The 22,460-nt window shown below is 45.6% G+C and overlaps 1 protein-coding gene across 4 annotated transcripts in view; it reads right to left on the bottom strand.

Moving 5' to 3' along the window:
- Positions 1-618: 618 nt before the first annotated feature.
- Positions 619-22,460, bottom strand: part of adgrl1a (adhesion G protein-coupled receptor L1a) — a 97,932-nt gene continuing 76,090 nt past the window's right edge. For 2 of the 4 annotated variants that reach the window (XM_069674806.1, XM_069674808.1), the window contains exons 8-25: positions 20,470-20,763; positions 19,012-19,115; positions 17,223-17,408; positions 17,005-17,043; positions 14,473-14,653; positions 13,680-13,802; positions 12,591-12,799; positions 12,330-12,503; positions 11,529-11,738; positions 10,886-11,106; positions 10,526-10,592; positions 10,284-10,375; positions 10,021-10,189; positions 9,597-9,752; positions 8,301-8,397; positions 4,418-4,540; positions 3,023-3,040; positions 619-2,901 (exon numbers count right to left, since the gene is read on the bottom strand). In XM_069674806.1, the coding sequence (XP_069530907.1) occupies positions 1,979-2,901; positions 3,023-3,040; positions 4,418-4,540; positions 8,301-8,397; positions 9,597-9,752; positions 10,021-10,189; positions 10,284-10,375; positions 10,526-10,592; positions 10,886-11,106; positions 11,529-11,738; positions 12,330-12,503; positions 12,591-12,799; positions 13,680-13,802; positions 14,473-14,653; positions 17,005-17,043; positions 17,223-17,408; positions 19,012-19,115; positions 20,470-20,763 (3,386 nt within the window). In that variant the 3' untranslated portion in view covers positions 619-1,978. The remainder of the gene's footprint in view (positions 2,902-3,022; positions 3,041-4,417; positions 4,541-8,300; positions 8,398-9,596; positions 9,753-10,020; positions 10,190-10,283; positions 10,376-10,525; positions 10,593-10,885; positions 11,107-11,528; positions 11,739-12,329; positions 12,504-12,590; positions 12,800-13,679; positions 13,803-14,472; positions 14,654-17,004; positions 17,044-17,222; positions 17,409-19,011; positions 19,116-20,469; positions 20,764-22,460) is intronic. The other 2 variants (XM_069674809.1, XM_069674810.1) reach the window with 2 other exon arrangements.

Here is a 22,460-nt window from a genome sequence, read left to right as displayed (position 1 = left end):
GATACCGATAACGTGCCGATAATACCATGCATCCCTAATTCAGACACATTCATTGTTACACACATGCACACAGGAAATGCACACAGGAAATGAAGAAATTGTCACATTAGGCTCTGGAGTAATGCTGAAACTATCTTTAAGAAAATTCTCTGATAGCAAAACAAAAGTCATTACCAAACATGCTAGAACCCATGTTGTTAAAAAGATGTAATCTGGTATCTTCCAAATCATACAAGAACAAACCAAATCACTTTTATGGATGCTGTTGTTCACCCATAATGCTTTATCATGCCTGTGAGGCACAGGATGACATTTGACGACATCTATCTCGCTTACCCCACACCTCCCCCCCGGTCGCCTGGGGCAGTCCCACCCTGGGAATGTCAAAGGTCAAATATTAACAACATGTAACGGATTATATTACATAAAAATTGCGCCAGGAATTTTTTTTGTTCCATTTTTCATTTGTAGTTAAAATCTACTACACATCATAATCCATGTCTTTCTCCGCCTTTCTCTCTCCATTGGATCACAGGGGATTTCTCACTGAATGGCACAGTGCTGGGGCACACGAGCGAGAGCTCAAGCCACGGAGGGGGGGAGAGATAGAGTGTATCATTCAGGTCACAAACTCCAAAACATTTTATTTTTCTAATGTCGGTTTGTTGCAGTACAAGAAGTCATTTTTCATAGTATTTGTTACGTTTTGTTGCTTTTGATCATCTGGTGTCTCTATTTACATAGTAGGAATAAAGTAGATTCATGTGTGGTTCCTATGTACACGGTTATACCAATTGGTCGACCAGTGCGTTTGCGACGTTTACAGTCCTGTTTGTCACAACCGCACACAGGAAACAAGTCCACTTCAACTGGCTAGGCTCTAACAGCAAAGTACAGGGGGAGGGGGGAGGGGGGGGCGACACCTGTTCGCTCTTGCAGCCCCCAAAGGATGCAAACCCAAAGTCAACAAATTGAATACTCTCTTCAAAACAATAGCAAGGCAGTCATTTAACTTTTCAAATGCCTAAAGCAAACAACCAGAGAGAACAGTGGAGAGGATTGGCCAGTCTTTTGGATGCAGGTTCTCCAGCTCTGGAGGGTCGGTGCAGTGCCTCCTCAGTCTCCAGCTCTGCCTCTACTCCACTTCTGTACAAAGTCGTCGATTCACAGCAAGAGAAAATGAAGGCAACTACATTGAATCAGCTCCCACTGCCTGCTTGGAACAAACGCTCTTGCTCCCTTTTACTTAGATGGAGTACTGTTTTCACTTTTGATGTTAAGTAATGAGCACTTCTGGATGAGTGAGTGTCTATGTGTGTGTGTGTGTGTGTGTGTGTGTGTGTGCGTGTTTGCCTCATGAATGTTCTGGTTTCTGTTCTGGCTCAATAAAAGATATTTTTGGCAACAATGAAGAGCTTTCTGTGAAACATTTTTCAGGTTATAATAGTGTACTAAAGTCCCTGTCTCCACAGCTAACTACTCCTATCAAATGAAGACTCCAAAAGGACCGATGGGTGGTACGAAAGGGAAATGAGAAAAATATAAAATGATATTCTCATCTCCGCAGGCAGGTCTGAAGAGAGATTACATAAAAAAAACTTTAACAAAGTTTTAAAGTTTTGAAGTATTTGAAGGTAAAGGGGGTGGATCGTTACATTCAGAGTGCTGGACTTGGCCTTAGGGAACCAAAGGAACTGGGGAGGAATGGGGACGGAGAGAGGCGCTGAATGCTCTGCTGAAAAACACCCATCACTCATCTCCATAAGACGGGGGAGGCTTTAAGATAAAGGCTGATTCTGCAGAATCAGCCGCGACTCCCCCTGAAGGTCACTCTGTTTGCTCATCTGTTAGTTAAATAAAAGTCAAGAGAAAGAAAGGCAACCAAACAAGCAGAAAGTGGAGAGACGCGAGAACGAGGCGGGCTCGGAGGCAGCTCTGGCCGTCACATTAGTCCCAAACTTCCTCCGTCAGGCTCCAGTCACAGGCTGGTGACCAGCTGCATCTGTCCGTCTCCCTCGTTGTGCGCAGGCTCCTGAGCCACAGGTCCGTCCCCACTCGGTCTCCGGGGTGGGGCCTGGTAGAAGGTCTGCATGGGTGCCCCACGAGAGCCCAGGGCGGGCCTCCCGGAGCTGTAGTACAACTCCTCAGGGGGCTGCGCCGAGCGGGGCACCACCTCCAGGGGCTCAGGACTGCTGTCTGGGTAAGGTGAGTCTCGCAGGTTGGTGATGCTGGTGTACAGGGAGTCACGGGCAGGAGAGTCTGGTGCTCTGTTGCCTCCCTGCCCGCTGGCGCTCTGGCCGCTGTGCCCGCTGTGGCCCAGGCTCTCGGTGAGGTCGGCCGTGTAGCTCTCGGACTCCTCCGGGTCGCTTTGGTAAAGGACGGACTGGGCGCGTTGTAACAGCAGGGGCTCCTCCAGCGCTTTATAAAGCAGCTCCACATCCTGCGGCGTGCGCTGCCGCCCCTCTCTCAGAAAGTCCTCGTCTTCATCCATACTAATGGATGGCTCCGGCCCGGCCCCCGTTGTCCCCTGACCGACCCCACCGTGAGGACGTCCTCTGGCCAGGCTGCCACACACCCTGTCCCCTACATCACTCCCACCTCCTCCACTTCCTCCTCCGACACCACCTCTCAGGTTGTTGTGCACCAGCTCAGAGATGATCATTTTCTCAAAGGCGGCAGCGTCAGACAGGTTTCGTCTGATGCCTCCGCCTCCCAGGGCCTCAGAGCCGCGTGCGTTGAAGAGGGCTGGTGGACTCTCTCCGCCCCCGCCACCTAGGAAGTCACAGCTGCCCCCACCTCCACCACCTGGGCCACTGCGCAGGGAGTAGCTGTTGTTGAAGTTTCCATTCAAGGGCAGGGTTTCCATCCCACAGGGGTCGCGGGCCTTAGACAAAGTGCTTTCTGGACCCAAACACAAACAGAATAAAGGCAGACGAGAGAGGGTTTTGACATTATTATCATTCAGTCAGCAAGAGGAGAAGAATTACTGTGAGATGTTAAAATTTTATTGAATTACACTTACTTGGGTCACGGAAGGTTCCTGTGCATACCAGAGAAAGTCATGTGGAGAGAATAAAATGGGAGGCACAAGTCAGTAAGTTCTTTAACGATGCAACATTAACTTGATTTATTCATTTTTAGGGACATTTCAAAGGGGAACCATTAGCAGAATAAAAAATATCCTCGTCCGGCTGCCCGTTTTCTTTTCCCTCTGTCTCTCTTACGCTCTCACATCCAGCCCTTCAACTCTTACTATACACACAAACACACACACAGTCACATTAACTGTGATTTATGCAGAGATACTCCTGTTTGTTTGACACCATATTCCTCCAACATTTACATCCGAGCCACAGAAAATACTCTGGATGGTTATTTACTACTGTCAGAGATACCTGGATGCATACATAATTCATACAAAACCTTCTACTGTAGCAGTAATGTTTATTTTACGACTTCCCTTCAAAACACCAAAGATGTTGTGCTTTTTCTCCGAACACGCAGCAAAAGCCGCAACCACCCAAAAAGTGGGAAGCCTGTTCATTTTTTAAATCTAATGTGTAGAGTGACTTTAATCAACTTTCTTCTTCGGTGGTGCTGTGGGTAATTAGACATTCTAATGAAGTGCTCTCTCTCTCTACTTCCTCTCCCACTCTCTTCTAAAAATGTCTTGGCTGCCAGGCCTGTGGCCATCAGGCTTGACGTATTGTGCGAGGAGGCTTTAAAATATTTAACAGAAACGCCGCCTTAAATTTCAGTCCTTAGACACGGGGCCTGATACTCTGCGGGTGCACACTCAGCCAACGAACAGCCACACACAATCTTAGTTCTGCCTTAGCACGAGAATATTGGTCCTGTAGAGGAGCAATTGCCAGAACACGTCTAATTCAGCGGTTATAGACACGCCAATAGAGGTGTTGGAGCCTGGGAATGCGATGAAACAGCCATCAGGCTGTTTAAAGAGATTCAGGTAGAAGCAAGTTATTAACAGTGAGCACTCACACCTAAGTGACCTACACCCGCGTAGACTGTCCCTCCCCTCAGAGCTGTCTAATCCTTTTCTGCATGCGAATACTTGTTCTGCCGGGGAAGAGGAAAAGTGTCCTCAACATTTCTGGCAGCCACAGCTGTAGCTAAACTTCTCATCAATTCATGGCTGTTCTCATGAAGATTCAAGATCTGACCAGATGGCTGGTTGGGCTGTAGGCACTGTTTGGCTCTGCTCTGCTCAGCCTAGTGAATCCGTCTGACAGCTACATACAAACAAAACAACACACAAACAGGCCCACACACTCACACACACATGTGCAATCACTAAAATACAGTCGAGTATACCATGTCAAAATACTGACAGAATAACGGACAGGAGGACAGCAACACACACACACACGCACCGGAGGGTTAATGAGGAGCTTACCGGTGGAGTTAAAGACGCCGGGTGAGGGCGGGGTGAAGCTCTCAGCCAGCAGAGTGTTGTACGGAGAGGTACCAGTGCGAGTCTGCAGCACCGGGTTTGTCAAAAGGTGGTTGCCCATGGTCGCTGCAAGACACAAACATTTCAAAAATGAACATTATCATAAATAGGCTGTTATCTTCTCATTCACATGCATGCGAAGCAAGCAGGAGCAGAAACACTGAACACAATAGGTGTAACGTTTTGAATTTCACATTTTCCGACTCAGTAATAACATCTGGAATCATAAAAATATTTACTGTTTATTCAGATGGGGTTATTTTTGTTATGGCGCTGCTTTATGGAGTAATGCATTTCACAGTGCTCCCCTCAATGTTTATGCCTCCTGATTGTAACCTTTGAGTAAAAATACAATTGCAGGGGAAAGGTTCTGTTTGGAGCATTGCCACTCATTTTTTTTTTCCTCTGGCTCCTGACAATGTAGTCAGATGGGGGAGAACAGTAATGCATGCCATTATGTAGTCTAAGGGTGCAGCCATTGAAACACAGTTAATTTCCCAGTGAAATGTGAATGCCACTACAAGACAAATATAATTCAAAGAAATGGCACACTGAGAATGTTGTATAATGCCCATGTATGGCTCCTGCCTGAGGCAACTCGAACAGAAATGCCATGAAATTAAAAATAGGACAGCATGACGGAGAGTAGTCCAAGGCAAAGTGCAACCTTCAGGTCTCCCGCCTACCGTTCATCACACAGCAAGGGAGCAGGGGATTCTGAAAAAAATAAAATATGCGCTCACACACAGCTATTTATTTGTCATTTTCCCTCCTCTTACACTTCCCCTGTCCATCTTTCTGGCATGCCAAACAAACCCCTCTCCCTCCATTCGCTGGCTCATTCTGCTGTGTCTTGACTCAACCACATTTTCTCAGTTCCTCCTGCCAGAATTTTAACAAACAACACCAAATTAGTTTGGATTAGCAGTCTGTGTATATCTCATAGGAATATCCTGCAGAAAATTAAAGGAACTAGCTTTAAGTGGGGAGAGAAAGTAGGGCAAGGGGAATCAGGGGAGGCTGTGTGCATGTGTGTGTGTGTGCTGCACGCCTTGTCTTGCGGACACATTACTATTGTCAGGAAGAGATTGTGGTTCATAAAGAAGTGAAGTGGAGAAATCAAAGAGATCTGAGATGCGAGTGATAACAACACTGCGGCTCTTCTCCAGATTTGGCCTCTTTAATTACTCCTCCATGATAGCGCCTCTCTCTGTGCCTCTCTTTTCCTCTGCCTCCCTCCTGCGCTCCCCTCCACTCTTTCACTTTCTGCCAACTAACAAACTTTTCTCAGAAGCACAGAAAATAAAGGCTTCACAGCACAGTTGCTTGTGTTTGACAGCACAACATGGAATGATCCACATTGTGTCTCCACCAGGCCTGGTGATTGCTCTATCGTGACGAAAACCCCCCAGAAACCGACCTGCTCAAACATGCGCACAGACGCACAATCATACACACACCTCACACAGAGACGCACATTCATACACACACCTCATCCAAACTCGTAGCGCCCCTCTTCCTCACCCCCTGCCTTGATCCTGTCACTCTCCTCAATTAGAATAATTACCCCCTGTTCGCTCACACGCTAATCAGTTCATTAAAAAGAAAATGGATGAAATTAGCATAGAGAGTGACGGCTGATTTAGCAACTGCCTCTGTGTCATCATCAACACCCCCCTCCCCAAACCCTCCCCCGCATCCGGAACCTGAGCCAACCTTGATAACATCCGTGTCACTGATGGCTGCGGCGGTGACGCCACCAGTTGCTGAGGCTGAGACATTCAGTGACTTCACACGCATTTTTGCTCTTCTTCATGTCTTAAATGATTGCTAATGCGCTATTCACGCGCTGTATGGAGTTCAGAGGGGACTGGGTGCGTCACTGCATTTAGGCATAGAGGATACGGATGCGTGTTTGGATGCGATCGATTCAAAGCAGCTACTGGGTAAAAGGGTGAGAGCAGTTCAAACTGGCTATTAACCCACAGATGTGATTAACAGACTGCACTGCTATTTCAGTATTGTGCTATAATGGTAGTATCACAACTCATGCAATTCTATGATATATTGCAAAATATATTTAGAATGTCCACCCATCCATCCATCATCTATACCGCTTAACCTGTTCAGGGTCAGGGGAGGGCTGGAGCCGCTTGCAGCTGTCATTGGGCGAGAGGCGGGGTACATCCTTGACTGATCACCAGTCAATCACAGGGCTAACACTAATACCCCTTTCCCAACTGAAATTAGCCTGGTGACTCTGGTTTTTCAGACCCGGGAAGACCCGCTAATAGATGCCGATTGTCTCTTTTCCCATTGCCAGTAGAGTAGCCTATACTCCTGTCTGTCTCTTTTCTGCTGCGTCACCGTCTGACGTCACAAACTTGACCGAAACAGGGTTAGTAAACAGTGGAGATGTTACGGTGGTTAGGTCTTTATTGTCTCTATTACTCATTCAGTCTGTTTATCAAACTCCGAGCCGACAAATTTGGAACGATGTTCAAGCGCCGCTTGGACGGAGACGGGGGGAATTTGTAGCTGAGATGACAAGGAGTCGCAGAAGTTACCGACGGAGCATAGCATCGCGCCCGGAAAGGGGGCGGAGATTAGCGTGTCGACCCGGGTTTGTGTTCCCATCGATGGCGATCGGAGCCGAGGCGATATTTACCTGGGCCTACTGCAGAGTCTGAATGCCGATTGTAACCTTTCCCACTAAACAAAAAAGCCAGCTATAGAGACAGGCAACCTTTCACACTTACACCCGCACTTACGGGCAATTTAGAGTCACCAATGAACCTAACAAGCATGTTTTTGGAATGTGGGAGGAACCGGAGTACCCAGAGGGGACCCACGCATGCACACAAACTTCTCACAGATAGGCCCCCTACATCCACACCGGGGTTCGAACTAGGAACCTTCTTGCTGTGAAGCAACGGCGCTAACCACTGCACCACCGTGCATAGCACAAATGTGGAAAATAGAATTAAGAAAAGCATATATTTACAAATTAGGAATCAAACAGTTTTTAACAGGAACAAGAGAAGATATGCTTGTTGGTTAATGCACACAAGTGTAGCATTAGCAGTGTAAAATTATTGCAAGAGACTATGACATCGAATATTTGTCTCAATCCTTGTTCTAATTAAGTTTTTTGTGTCTAATAAAAGACTGGAAATCACTAAATAAAATGAACTAATTAAGCAAAGACAGACGACTCTTTTCCGATGACAAATCATTTCACTGCAAATTGCTACAAAGCGAGGAAGTACAGCGAGTGCTTCGTCTTCCACCACTTAATAAATGTGATATAAGATGTGGTCAAGCGGCTACATTAACTCTTTCTTTAAAATGAACTGGTAGTGTTGACTTTAAAATTAAATACACTTAATTCTTGCTTCTTAATGCTTAATTAGATCAACAGGAACATGAACTCACTAACAACAATGACACGCCCACACACATGCACTCATTACAAAGCGTCTGAGCTCAATGTATCTCTGCTGCTAAGTGCTTTCACTGACCAGGGGCGGCCACTGCACTATGAACTGAAACCACCACCCACCAGCCAGCCTCCAACTATATGTTATTCAATTTAAGCTACATGTATTGCTGCTGCTAACTGCTATTTGCTTGCTGGCCCCTGGGCTGCGTGGCTGAATCATTAGTTAACCTCAATACAGGCGGCATGTGAACACATTTCTGTCACACTGTGCTTTTCCCAACCTCTATATTATCTGTTCAGTGTAACTCTATATGTGTTTATGTGCATTAAACAGTGAATAACTTAATGGAAGGGAAAAAGAGCAGTGATGGAAGGAGGCCTCACCACGGTTGAGTGTCGGGGTACTATTGATATCTCCCGCCATGAAAGAAGATTCCGTCTGCTTCCGAACCGTGTCGTTCCACATCCTGCGGATCCGACTCTGGAAGAAGGAGCACAGCGCAGTGAGTGGCAGCAAACAGACAACAAGTTAAATATAGATACGCGGCGGGTAGACTTTGCTACTCCGTGGGGCGGCTGTAATCAAAACTGTGGGGCTCGCGCTAATCCGCAAAGAACAATAGGCAAACAAGGCAGACAAAGAGACAGAGGCGTTAGGTGAAGAGGCACAGCTATGTCATGTTATCATGAGGGGGGCTAATAAACTGGAGATGTGTAAGACATGATTGCAGTAGCTGATACAATTGTTGTTTGGAAGTGTGTGATAACAATGTGGGAATGCTTGTTTGTTGATTGTGAGGACTAACTGTCATTGTGTGCGTACCGCATGTCGTTGCCAATTGCGCATATGCCATCATGCAAAGTATTTCCGGGTGTCTCGTATGGTGCCTGTGACTATATATAGCGCGTGGACTTCAAAGGATCGCTTCATTAATGAGTCATCTCGTCTGGTAAGCACATCGCTGCCAGAACTTGATAGAAACATAAAAGTAACATTTTCACAAAGAGATGAACACGTCGGCTGATTAGACTCGATTTGTAAGAGATATGTCCAGTGAACACGACGTGATGAAGCTTACTTTAGTGCGGCTCTGTCACTAACAACAAAACGGATTGCAGCGCTGGTGTTTTGCAGGCTGCACGTGTTTTGTCTTTGATAATAAAAAAAACAAAACGACTGTGGGCTGAAAGTAAGATAGGTAAGTAAGTAAATCTGAGTGCTTGGCAAAGTAATCAGTGAGTCATTGGTATTGATCAGCAATCAAACCCCCACAGACACACTCATGTTGTACTTCACAGTCTTACATAACAGACCTTTGAAGCAAGGGAAAAATACACCAGCAGGGTCAGGACATTTCCCTTGTTTCTAAAGCTATTCATTTTGTTTCGACACCTTCTTTGACACTGTTCTAAAAAAAATAAAATTAGATAGTGTCAAGAGAGTCATTTGATCCAAGACATGTTTTCATTTCATTCCACTGAAACAAGCTGATTCCCACTGAAAACAAGTGAAATCATTTTGCCGCAAAGCCAGATAATTTTTTTTATTTGTTCAACGAGAAACTTTAAAACCCCACAGTGGTCTGATTGATGTGTAAAGATGACAGAGTTTGCCCGCATTGCCCCTTTAATTCTTTGTGTGCGCCATCATTTATGTGTGTGGGTCCGGCCTGCCCCCACCTGTCTGTGGGCCGCTGCGTGGCGAGCTTGGCTGCCGCTGTAGTAGCGGTTGTTGGCACGCAGGCCCGAGTTCTTCAGGGAGCCGTGGGAGCTGGTGGTGGAGGTGCGGCTGCAGCAGTAGGAGTGACGCAGACACTTACTGTACTCCTTATGGACCTGTAAGAAAAATAACACCACCGGCACAGTGGGAAGATTTTAAAGCCACTCATAAACACAAACACTTAGTTTCAATAGCCTGGACCCGGTGTGGAGCAGGAGAGGCTTTTAACACATGGCAACAGCAAAATGTACTTACTGCAATTGCTCGCACCATGTATGCTCAATATAAACATCCACCCATCCATCTACATCCATCATTTCATTTGCTTATTTATAACTACACCCATAATTCATAGCAACTGCAAGACAAGCCTTATATTGTTACCTTCTTCTGCAGGGCACAATGGAAGATGAAGATGAACATGCCCTGGAAAGCGTTGAAGGTTGTGAAGAGGTAGGCCATGATTACTGTGTTCTCATTGATAAAGAGGAGGCCAAAGGCCCACGTCAGTCCGAGTAGAAACAGCAGAGCAATCGCCCCCAGAGCCCACGACCTGAGGAAATGCAAATAATATCTTGAGAAAATGAACCCATCTTTATTTATCATATCCTTCTTTTAAAGGCGGCCATTGATGCATTTGAACTCACTTGATGTTATCCAGGCGGCTGGAGTCAGGTTTGAGAGCCGACGAGTTGCGGACCATCTTGTGTAAAGTGATCATGAGGAAAATGAGGTTGAGCTGAGGACAGAAGATGCGAAAAATCAAACACATGTGACCGACTTTTCATTGTTAACAAGCTCACAAATGAAGCACGGTGAAATACTCCAGGTTTTTATGGTGACATGAAAATACAGGGGGAATAATACTGTCTGACAGTAAAGCTAATACCATAATAACAAATGAAACGGGTCCAATGAAGCTCCAGATGAAGTAGTTATCCACTCGCAGCCAGCATCTGGAGTGGGAAAGAGGAGAAGGGAGTTACACGCGACTAAGCCTTCAAACAAACACACACTCAGACACGTGCAACACACACTTATCCATGCATGCACACACTGTTTCCCTGTCTCAGCGGATTATCTTATGAGGGCTAATCATCAGGCTTTGGCTAAGTGTGTTCAGAAAAGCCAGTCCGTGGGGAGGTGCAGGAGCCGGTCGCACAGCAGTGCGTATTACATCTCCAGCTGGGGGAATAGCATAATCCTACTTCTCAATCTGCAGGTGCAAAAGGCCTGTGTTCACACGTACGCTTTCTTGGTCCCATAGCTCCTGTAGTCTATGGCCGCAGAGATGCCCACCACCAGCGCGGGGAAGCAGTAGCCGCACAGATAGTAGTACTTTTTGCGAGAGTACTCGCTCTCAAAGACCTCCACCAGCATGAGATAGAGTTGCACACCCTCCAGACACATCCAGGAGAAGGCAGCCAGGAAGAAGAAATGCAGAAGACCAGCAAAGATGGGACAGGCAATCTGAGGAGAGCAGCAAGAGAGAGAGAGAGAAGGGGAAAATAAACAGGCAAGATCAAGGCGTAAGTGAATGAAAAGCAGAAGAGGAAACTGCAGGTGGAAGTTCTGGACATTCACAGAGGAAAAAAGAAAATCTGCCTCCTGGGTGACTTGTTCTCTGCATAATACTGAGTGGTAATTCTTTACTCGGTGCAGTAAATGTTTTATAGAGTAAAGTAATGACGCTGCCTCAAATTTTTGTTCCAGTCACCATTCTATAAAAAAGCTGGCAATTTGTTGTGCTTTCACTTTCAATGTCATTTTAAAGTTGCAAACAACAAACTAACTAAGCCTTGTGACTCCTTTTAGAATGTGAGTTTTAAAGGAAAACTACTGAGTGAGAACATCTTTGGTTGGCAGGTATTTGGCATGAAGCTAAAACTCACATGATATTCCGTCTTGTCGATGCCGATGAGGAAGAGCAGCTCAGCGATGAACAGGTTGATGCAGAGGTTCTTGTGGATGGTGTTGCGGTCGGTCTGCAGGCCCCTCAGGAAGCAGAAAGTGGAGATGCAGATGGCCAGACACACGAGGGAGATGACGATCCCCACCCAGGTGATCACAAACAGGATCAGTTCATGCATTCGCCCCTGGTACTGAGGAGCGGGTAGTGTGCCGTGAACAGAAGGAGGGAGGGGGTTGTTGATAGCGTGGAGAGGAATGAGGGGGAAAGACGAGACAGCAGAGGGACAGCAGAATCAGACAAATGGAGAGGGAAAAATATAGGACAGGACAGCGGAATGGGAGATGAGGGGTGCAGAGATAGATGGGAGAACAGTGGGAGGATGAAACAATAGGGGGAGAGATAGACAGAACAGGGGGAGGGGAGAAAAAGAGATAAATTGCTTTATTTAATATTTGTAAATATATGCAAGGAGCTAAAGTGTAGAGACAAGAGACGAGACGTCCAAAAAAAACATGACATTCAAATTCATGTGAATGTCAGCTGGAAGTAGCAGGACATGAATTCGTAAGCATGTGCCTCCCCCGAATGTCGGAGTGAAAGAGGGAAAAGAGGAAATTCAAAACAAAGAGCTTGTCAGCCTTGAGAGGATACATTAATGTGCATGTGTGTGAGGGCGTGTGACTGAGAGTGAGCGAACGCTAATGCTCGCACGACTGAACGTCCGCATAAATTACCGGGATCCCATTTTAACCGTGCGCGTGCCACGCCCTTGTTTACTCACATCGGGCTCGTGGTGAGCCATGAGCACGGCGAAGTTGGTGAGGTGGCTGCAGGAGCAGGTGGTGTGGGTGTTGTTGGTGTCCAGCAGCCTGCAGCCCTGCGACGACCACTGGCCTGTCATGGAGCGCTCGGAGTAGTTCCAGAAGGAGCAATTTGGAGTGTGGTAGTTTTCCATCTGCGGGAAAAGGGAAAACAAAGATACGATTGGAGTGCATGTGTCAAAATTAAGTATGTTAAGCACTGAACGGATGAATTTGGGCACCTGTAGGCGTTTGAGTGTGAAGACCACTGGCTCAGTGAGAAACACTCTGCTGGACTCTTTGTTGATGGAAGCAGCAATAACATGTGAGTTGACCGCCAGGCGTTTCTTATCGTGGCTCGGCCCCTCCATCTCCATCTTCACCGTGGCGTTCTCAGTAGACAGGAAGGATCCCAAGTTTTTGTAAAGAATGAACACCACCTTGACTTGTCCTGCACAATTAGGGAGAAAAACATAGAAAGACGAAGAGAAAAAGAATGAAAGAGCAGAAAAAAATAGGCAGATTTCATATTAAAGGCTGATACAGACGATAAAGGAGGAAGGGAGTGGGGGAAAAAAAAAACCTAATCCAGAAATGGGGGAATAATATGGTAATGGCGGCGAGAGTGACAGAGATAGAGAGTGGGGAGTGACAGGGCGAGCGAGAGGGAGACAGAGAGAGAGAGTTAGTGAAGGTTAGAATGATGGTAAGGACCGTTTCATTTTGACTGGTGGAAGAGAGCGAGATTTAATGTGGAGGGCAATGGAACATTCATCCCTCAAGCATTCACAGATCTCTTATTATTCCATATGAATATTTCATGTGCGTTTGTTTCAATCATTCTAATCTCGTTCCCACTGCAGAGCCGAGCGGAGACAGAAAACAGAAAAGGGTACGGGATGAGGGGGCCATGGAGGGAGGAGGGGAGCAATGAAGGGGGGGGGGGATGAGAGAGAGGAGGGGGGGTTGAAACAAGAGAGATGAGAGAGGGGGATAAGATGGCGGAGAGACGGAGCGAGGGAATGGAATGGGGATGAGAGAAGAGAGGGAGTGCTGAGATTGCTCTGTCAGGCTGGGGCCGATTGTAATCTACACGCCTCCCCAGCTATTCTATTAAGACTGCTGTTAAGAAACCATCAAGAAAAGAAATTGTCTCAGCACTTTTCTTAATCTGATTAGCCTATTATTATGAACCAATAACTTAGTCAACTGCATGCAGATTGTTTTAAGCTTGCTAGAAAATGCAAATGGAAACATAAGAGTGCGCTGCACGAGACAGTCCAATTTCTCAGGCCTTGGGGTGGGCAAGGGGTGGAGTAAGGGCTGCTGACCGTTGCGACTGTACTGTTTGATTGTGGATGCTGATAGCTGGATGGTGCTGTCGCTGGCGTAGTTCTGAGGGAAGGACAAATCCTGCAGGTCCATCTCTGTGTTCAGAACATGCACCTCGAGATCTGGTGGAGGAAACACAGCACAGAAACATTTTATGGAGCCTTTTGCACTGAGAAAAAAAGAGTCACAACTTAAAGTTACAAATTGACCCTTAGCTTAAGCCCCTCCCTTGAACGGCCACTGTCCAATCCTCCGTTAGCAACCGTAACTAGGCGCGGGAGGACAGCAGATTTCTTCAAAGTTTAGAGAGGGGTGTAATTTTTTTTAGCTTTTCCTCAGCCAAAAACTTGAGAGGAGAGATGTCGGACATGGATTAAAAATTGTGGAAGATGTCATCCATCGAAGAACAACAAAAAACTCCTTTGTTTGCTCCAAGGTAAAATGCTAACTAACTTGGCTAGGTTAGCATGTTAGCAAACAAGACGTGGGGCTCCTGCCGCTTGCATAGGGACCGGTGAGCTTTTGCCTCAAATGATATTGTGGATGTAGCTTTCACCTGCATAGTGTCGTCCTTTCTGTCCACTTCTCTCTGATATTTGGGAACTATTTTTCCAGAAATTTGCTATTATTTCGCTTGGAACATCTCTCACTGTTATAGTTGAAAATGCCATACTATTTACATGCCCGTGCAAAACTTGACAGGCGTAGCAACAGTAACCAAGGGAGGTGGGAAGGGTCAATTGCACTAAGAGGGGTTCTGAATTCAGCCAAACATAATTTCTGTTTTCTTACCAATGCTGGGCGCTCGGTCAGAAAAGCGATTCCCATACATGTTGTTGGCCAGCAGGAAAGCTCCTTTTTCCAGGACGTCCAGGAGCATGGTGGCAGTGTGGGCCTGCTCTGTGCTGTTCATGTCCTGCCACGACTCCAGGGCCTCGGGACGGAGCAAGTTGTCCACAGTCTGCACCACCGCCTGGTACAAGAAGGAGGTTTAGCATTCATTACTATTGTATTACTGATAACACTCTGAAACAAGGTGCACGAAATCCTGAGTAGAAATGAGTAACCAACAAATCAGGAACTGTTAGTTATACCTGCAACTAATTTGAATGCACATATATTTCTAGTTATTAAGTATTTTCCTACACATAAGAGCACACAAAATACCACTTTCAGAAATAGGCAGTAGAAGGATAAGTTATTGGTTTTGTGTCATTTAGTGCACAAATTAAGAAAACTGAAGCCATTCATTAGGAGAGAGGTGAGAATGCAGCTTCACAGGTATCTTATAGTTAATCATTAAGCACTGGTTCATGAACGCAGTGTCACGCAGTGTGTTCACAGTTCTCAGAAAGTGCCATTAGCTATTAATTAGCTTTTCAGTTATTCTCAGTTCGTTCTTGATTTCTTTATTACCCGACCCCTCGGTAATGACTCTTTTTTCCAGGCTCAACATATTTCTTGATCACCTAAAAGTACAAAGTCTTTGCTATTCTGCCATAATTTCCCAGAAACTCACCACTCCCCTGCGCTTCATTTATTACTGTGCTATGTCAGACATATTACCATTCTATTTCACACTTACAATTCATTTAATGGCAATTTTGATGGTTGTATCAGCTATCCAATTTATTGGAGTAGCCTGCTTGATGAATCATGTAATTCTCTTGCTCAGGCCTCTCAAAATGAAGGATTGACTGCTGTGAGGAATAAAGAGCATCGCTGTTAACAAAATGAGTTTTGCATCAGAATGCTCTCCATCCGCTTCAGAGGGGAAAGACAGAGGATGTCTCTGGTTTATCCTCTGAACACTGCGGTTATGCTGAGGAACCTCACAGCGAGCGGCAAAAAATAATGATCGGTTACATACTACACAGCAGCCTTAACATTCATCTTGCACCAACAGAGATCAGATGTGGTGTCATATTACAGCACGCTGCAGACAGGTCAAGACACACAGCAGCAGAGTGCCGCATTTCATCATTACAAAGAAGCATACACAAGGCCTTTTCATGATATTACATTACAGCTTTCTCAGAAGCACAGATATTGCACAAATATTGAAAAAGCACAGAAGGGTGTAGTAGCACAAATCGTTTCCTTTCATGCTATCGTCGAATTACATTTCCTCAGATCCACGGATATTGTACCTTATTGTGCAAAACAATGAGGCCAAGAACAATATTATACAGTTCGGCTCCGGCCAAGACAACAGAGCTAAGATAATGTCAAAGACAGATGACTTCCACGTCAGCCAAACACTCATTTCAAACATATGTAGAGCGTGAGCAACAGAAAAACTACAAATCAGCTCTCACTGTTCTCTAAAACAGGGGTTTCAACCCCCCAGGCCGCGGACCGGACCGGGCCACGAAACCCAATAGGTGTCTGTGACATTCCTAACATATGCAGAATCAGAACCGTCGCATGGGCTGTGCGAATTGTACAACCGCACAGGACCTTGCGCCTGCGCCAGCACTTCAAAAGTAGCCCAGTTAGGCTGGAAAACCGCCGACCTGGCAACCCTGGCTTCGCATCACATGACGTGATACTTTGTTTGATCATGAAGCCTGTTGCTCCTCTACAACTCTGTGAATTTTATGAATGACACAGCATATGGACATCTGACAGCATGAAATACTCGGACAGATTGCAACGCTATTGAGACAGGTAGGCGACAGAGCATCAAACCACACACATATCTGTGTCAAATCTGCTCCTCTCCTAACGTCTGTCTCCTCCCCGTGAGCATGATAAACTACACATAGATCACCTCCTGCTCATCTCATTCACAGCATGTGGTGGAGACGTATTTTATTCTTTATAAAAGTTGTTCACAAAAATACGGGAGCGATCGTGACCCTGTTAAGTCAGGGGGCAGAGCATGAGAGACACACACAGATCGGTGTCATCACTGCTCTGCATGATTATAAACTTCTCACTGCTGGATCACATTGTTATAAATTCCGCTAAACCACTCGTAGATCACACTCTGGACTGTCTGTCTCTGACCCGCACCGTGCGTGTAGTCAAAAAGGTTGGGAACCACTGCTCTAAAATACTACAGCAACATTTAAATACTGCACATGCTGTCTGCCAGGAGTTATACCAAAACTCACTCACACTGCTCTTCAGCACAAACCAGAAATTCTATAAGTGATGATTCCAAAGGCAGCATAAATCACAATAGAGAGCACTGAGCCAGAGGAATCTCATCCACAAACCTAGTCTACTCGAGGATTTATCTTCCCTCAGTTATTCTAAGTCACAGAGTAGTCCCACTCAGCGTGCATGTAAAGCAGGCAGATGAAAGAGAAAAGCTACCTGAATGTAGGCTCGACAGGTCCGCTCGCGCTTCTGGAGCTGGAAGGAAGAAAACAAAGCGAGGAATTAAAGCGCTAAACAAAGAAAATTGGAAATTAAAAAGCCCGTCCTCCTTGTATTTGTGGGGTAAATTTTCATTAACCTAAGCGTCCTTTTCCTCGTGCTCAAATTAAATCTAAGCACTGGAGTGCGTATGCGAGTGTTACACTTTCTTCTACCTTGTTGTAGTTCCGTGCGGCTGACTCCTTGTTCCCGGGCCTCAGGGCCTGAAGCTGGGCGTCCAGTATGTCCAGCAGTTGCTCGATGAGTCGCACGGATGAGCTGACGTCTCCGGCCTGGATGCGACCCCGCGTGTGGTTCACTAGCTCTCCTGCAATGTTGGCAGCGTTCTCACCGCTCTTTATCTACACAGGAGCAAAGACGCACATAGTTAGATACAGATCTGCTTAATATGTTGAGTGATACTCAAAGTGGTTCAAGAATAAAATTTTACATGCTTTTTTTGTTGCTCTCAGTACTAATACTATCAGATCACCTTTGAGAAAAAAGACTATTACCATCCCCTCTCGTATCATTGTTAACAACGATGAACCTTGAAGAACACATCACAAGGTTTTTATTCTCCCTAGTGCTGTTTCACTTGCAAATCACACCCAAAGCAACCACTATGCAATTGCAATTGATTTTCGCCAAAAGGAGAGGGTATAATGGATTCTTCCAATGATGTTGCTTTTGAACGTGATGCTGCTTTCCTTCCAGGGACATGCACGCACACAAAAAAAAAACCTCTGTGAAAGCCAGTCAAGGCCACGCATGGCTGAATACTCGGGGATTTCTCCTGTAGAAATGAGGCTGTGTATGCCAGTTTAATTTTACTTTACAAATGTAGTTTCTGAAATCATATTAAAGGGGAGAAGGGTGATTAATCAGATTACTGCAGTGTATGTAGTTACACAGTTTGGGAATTTAAATAACAGTGAGCAAAGTTTGAATCACTGTGCATCATCTAGAACACGAATTCCCAAAGTGGGGTGCGTGCGCCGCTTGGGGTGCGCGAGCTACCTCTAGGGGGTGCGCGTGAAGAAAATGTAATGGTGGTATAATGGTTTATTTATTTCACAAAAAATCCTCAAATGGATCTGCTTTTTGTCCATGTGATCTGTTTCTGAGCCTCTGCATGTGTCATACTAATTTTTCTTTACTTGGTGAATCGTGTGTACCTCTACTGCAGTTTGATTCAAATTAGGCAGCTGATGTTCTAATTTCCGTAACCGCTATGTACTGTAATTTAAACGTGATTCAATTTCTCTTTAACGCGGCTGAAAATACGACAGCGTTTTCCCCATCTTCTCTCATGATGGCCCTATCTGCCTGTGTGTTTCTCCTCGCTCTCTCTCATCTTCTTTGCTCTTTAAAAGTGAGGACTTGTGTGTAAGTTTATTGCAGTGTAGTTTCAGTTTCAAATTAAGAGCGCATTGTTGTCTGTTGAAAATTTTTAATATCTTGTTTAATGCAGAATTAAACTTGATGCCTTTAATGCACCTATAAATAGTCTATGTTGCTTTTGTTTTTTAAGTGTCGGGGGTTGGGGGTACATCAACCCGGTGGGGATGTAGAATGGGGTGCGTTGCATAAAAAGTTTGGGAACCGCTGATCTAGAGACCCTGATGATTAGCTGCTGCACAGGTCTAATACATATCATGAGACTATGATGGAGAAATTAAAGTGGCAGAGTGCTGTGCAAGCTGTGAGGCCCTAAGCCTGACTTTAAAAAATAATTTAACCCAGCAGTAATTAAAGTATATTAGAGAAAAAAGAGAGTTAATTAAGTATCAAGAGCAGATGCCTTGTAATGAAGGGCCAGTTGAAATGAGTCTGTATTTTAATCAGGCCAGCCTTGGAGATATGTTAATGTGTGTGTGGAGTTGGACAGGGAGGAGGGTCGGGGCAGTGGGGCAGATGAAGGGGACGGACCCATGGCTGGGGGTGAACGGCCCCGGGTCTCACCTTCTGGGCCACCTGGTTGACCCACGGGGAGGTGCAGTTACTGAGGTCAGGACCCCGCGGGTTCCACATGACCTGATCCTCCAAGCACTGGAACGAAGCGATGCCTGGACGAGCAGAGGGAGACGAAAAAGAGGAGGGGGAAGTAATGGAGAGATAATAAGCGTTAGCGGTCCGCAATTAAAGGGTAAAGTGTGGAGGAGAGGGATGAGCGCCGAAAAAGTGCAATAGAGTTATTATTTTTTTTTACCCGAGAAAAATGAAGTGAAATGAATTTTAAAAATTCAATACTCAAAGTGTTTGAAGATGAGAGCGGAGAAGGTGGGAGGAGGTAGAGTAAAAAGTCTGAGAGAAATTGGGTCAGAAGTGGAAAAGGTTGAATAACGGAGGGTAGGGCAGAGAAATAGTGGGAAAAGAGAAAGGGATGAAGAAGATGGCAGGGGGGAAACAGGCTTTCATGCTCTAAAAGGAACGGTTTAACAGGAACATGTACAGATGCACCACATAACATTTACTGTGCACACAGACACACACCGAAGACAGCAGGTATGATCCCTCACTGTCAAATAAAAACACCTGGAGGGAAGCACCTTACACCAACCCTCATTTCCTGCTAGGTTTTTCTGTTTAGTTACGAGGGTTCAGAGAAGGGACACCACGCGGGGATAAAACCAGAGAAGGGTCTATCTCTGCTGCTGCTAACACAAATAACTAACGTCAAGCCACAAAGACGAGGCAGAGAAAAGAGAAGAAGACAAACCACAGAGAGAGAGAGAGAGAGAGCGGGAGATAGAAGCCGAACGGAAGAGTAGAGCCGACAGAGACAATGCAGCGACGCTTCACAGTTGTAGAAGGATCAGAGCAGATGTGGCGTTGCATTTCATACCCTCCCTTTCTCTCTTTCCCACTGATGTTTTTTTCCCCTCTCTATAGTCTCCTCCATCGACCGCAGATTGGGTTTGAGAGCTCTGCCAAGATGCGGCAATTAAGCCAGCTGCTAATTTAATGTTATTGCAGTTTTCGCAGAGAGAACATACAGAAACAGCGATTGGAAGGGAATACGGAGGGAGAAGTCTTTTTACCGCGACTAAAGAGAGCTTTTTGATGGCCGCATGTTTCGAGGTATAGAAGCTAGCATGAAGGGAGGTGAAGCCTGTGTTGTCTAGCCTTTCATTTCATTATTCGCCACTCTCAATCAGCACTGCGTCTGTGGTAGATGAGCCTTTCATTTATAGAGGACAAGCTTTCATCTGTGAGTCCTCAGGGACTGTGCCTGCTGGAGGAACCAACGCAGGGACGGAAGACAACAGCGGAAAAATAAACAAGTGTGAGAGACAAACATTTCTGATCACGGTCACGCACAGAAATATACGGCACACACATGCATTGAGGACAAATGTGTGGGTGCTATCCAACATAAAATACCCATGTTGTTTGTTTCATCGAGTGTGGCATCCTCACCTAGAGACCCTTTGGGACACGGGCGATCCACTGTCTCTCCTCTCTGCGTGGTGGGCCACTGGACCCCACGGATCTGCTTGGCCTCACAGACGTGGGTCTCCGGGCCCGGAGGAGGGCGGGGTGGTCTTCGCGTGACAGGCACAGTGGCTGTGATTGGTCGAAGATCAGGGTGCTTATTGATGGAGCCAATTGGGCGGGACGTGGGAGCCAGAGGCCGGGCTGTAGTGGGGCTGGCACTGGAAGTGAACGGCCTGGCTGGAAGAGTTGTGGTCACTTGGGTAGTAGTCAGAGGGCCTGAGGAAACCACAAAGTAACACAGCGGGAAGAGGAGCAGAGTTAGAGGCTATGAATGAGACTCAGAGTGAGTGATAGACATTTAAAGGGTTATAAAAGGATGTTAGAGATTTGTTAGAGCTGCAAAACCTGACAGCAAAAAGCCCCCTCCAAAAAGAGAGCGAGATCAAGGGGAGTGAGGGACACATGCATGTGAATGTAAGATGTCTCTCAGATGTTGAGTTCAAAAGTTAGCCTGACAATAATTGGGGTGACAAATACTTTTTTGAGCCCCTCAAAGGCAGCTCTCAAGAGAGACAAGGAGAAGAAGAGGAGGAGATGCGGGGAAGGCATCATCACAAGTCGGGGAGAAGTAAATAATTGATCAAATGTATCAGAGAAGTCACCATCACTAACAACCAAAACTAATGCGAAGATAAAAGCAACACATCACAACTACAAAATCCTGAATGATCAAACGCAGAGTCAGCGCGCAACTCTGAGTGGCGCCGCCCGTGCGTCTCTGCCTCTACTCTCTGTGGGCCTAATCCCAGATTTATACAGGCCTTTATGCAGCTCAGATACACAATACATCCAAACCTCCCTCTCATATTGAAGGACTGCCAAACTGTAGTGTGGTGTTCTCATTTCATCCTCCCTCTTATCAATTCAAAATGACTTTTTCAATATCCAGGACACAGAGAAGTTGATATGAAGTTCTATAGCAGTCATACCTGGGACGCTGCTCTGTACTGTAACTGCGGCTGGAGATGGAAAAACAAGGATTTGATATCCGAAATGTCAGATAACAAAGAGTCACAGACACGTTCTGCACGAGCCGTTTCAAGTGATCAAGTATTAGCATCTTTCTCTTTCAGGAAACAACGCCCACACAAGAACATGATTTCATGTTCTATGAATAAGTAATAAACATAAGAGAAATTCAGTCATTGCAAGTTCATGACAAACTTTGGAAATAAATCTGTAACCAACGCTGCAAATGAGGTGAAGTGAAGAGATTATGGTAATGCTTTATATTAAGGTCCTTTTAATAAGCGTTAGTTAATAGGTAATAAGACCCTTATAAGTCTTTATTAGATGCTTTTTAACATTAAATATATGTTAAAGGCTTAATATGCAAGATTTTACACATTAATATATCCCGTAATTAACGTTCCCGTTTCATGCGAGTTCATGTACGCGTACTAGAGTAACATCAGGGAAGATAGCTAACTCACTGTTTATTTCAATGTTACGCTTGCTTGCTTAGTGTTCTGTAGTGTTATCATATCATGGTCATTCTGTGTAAAAAACCATGCTAGCTTGGTGCTATAGCAACATGCATAGTAAACTAAAGTGTCGTAACATTACCCCGCAGGAGCACAATACTGGCTGCGGTCTATTGTAGCTCAACATGCATTCTGCCTAGTTGAGCCTGTACAGGCCTACCACCAATTTCAATTGTTTGCTCTGTTATAATTGCTCGTTTAATTGCTGCTACATAGTAGAACATAACACTTAGAAATGTCTCTGAAACGGTACAGCAGAAGGCGGAAACAGTAGCAGGATGTAGGTTGGGGGAGGTGGCTGCTGTATGGTGGAGGTGTGGCTGTACAGAGCGTTTGTTTTGGCTTCATGCTGGTGCTTAAGTGCAACATCTATTGGATATAAAAGCTGCATATTAAGCCTTAAATAAGACGATACAAGCACTTATAAAC

Source organism: Semicossyphus pulcher, unplaced genomic scaffold (genome assembly GCF_022749685.1).
Source record: "Semicossyphus pulcher isolate SPU_LCO1_2020_fin unplaced genomic scaffold, fSemPul1.0.p SCAF_23, whole genome shotgun sequence".
NCBI lineage: Eukaryota > Metazoa > Chordata > Actinopteri > Labriformes > Labridae > Semicossyphus > Semicossyphus pulcher.
The sequence above is the reverse complement of the archived record's forward strand: the minus strand, read 5'-3'. Positions and strand labels throughout refer to the sequence as shown.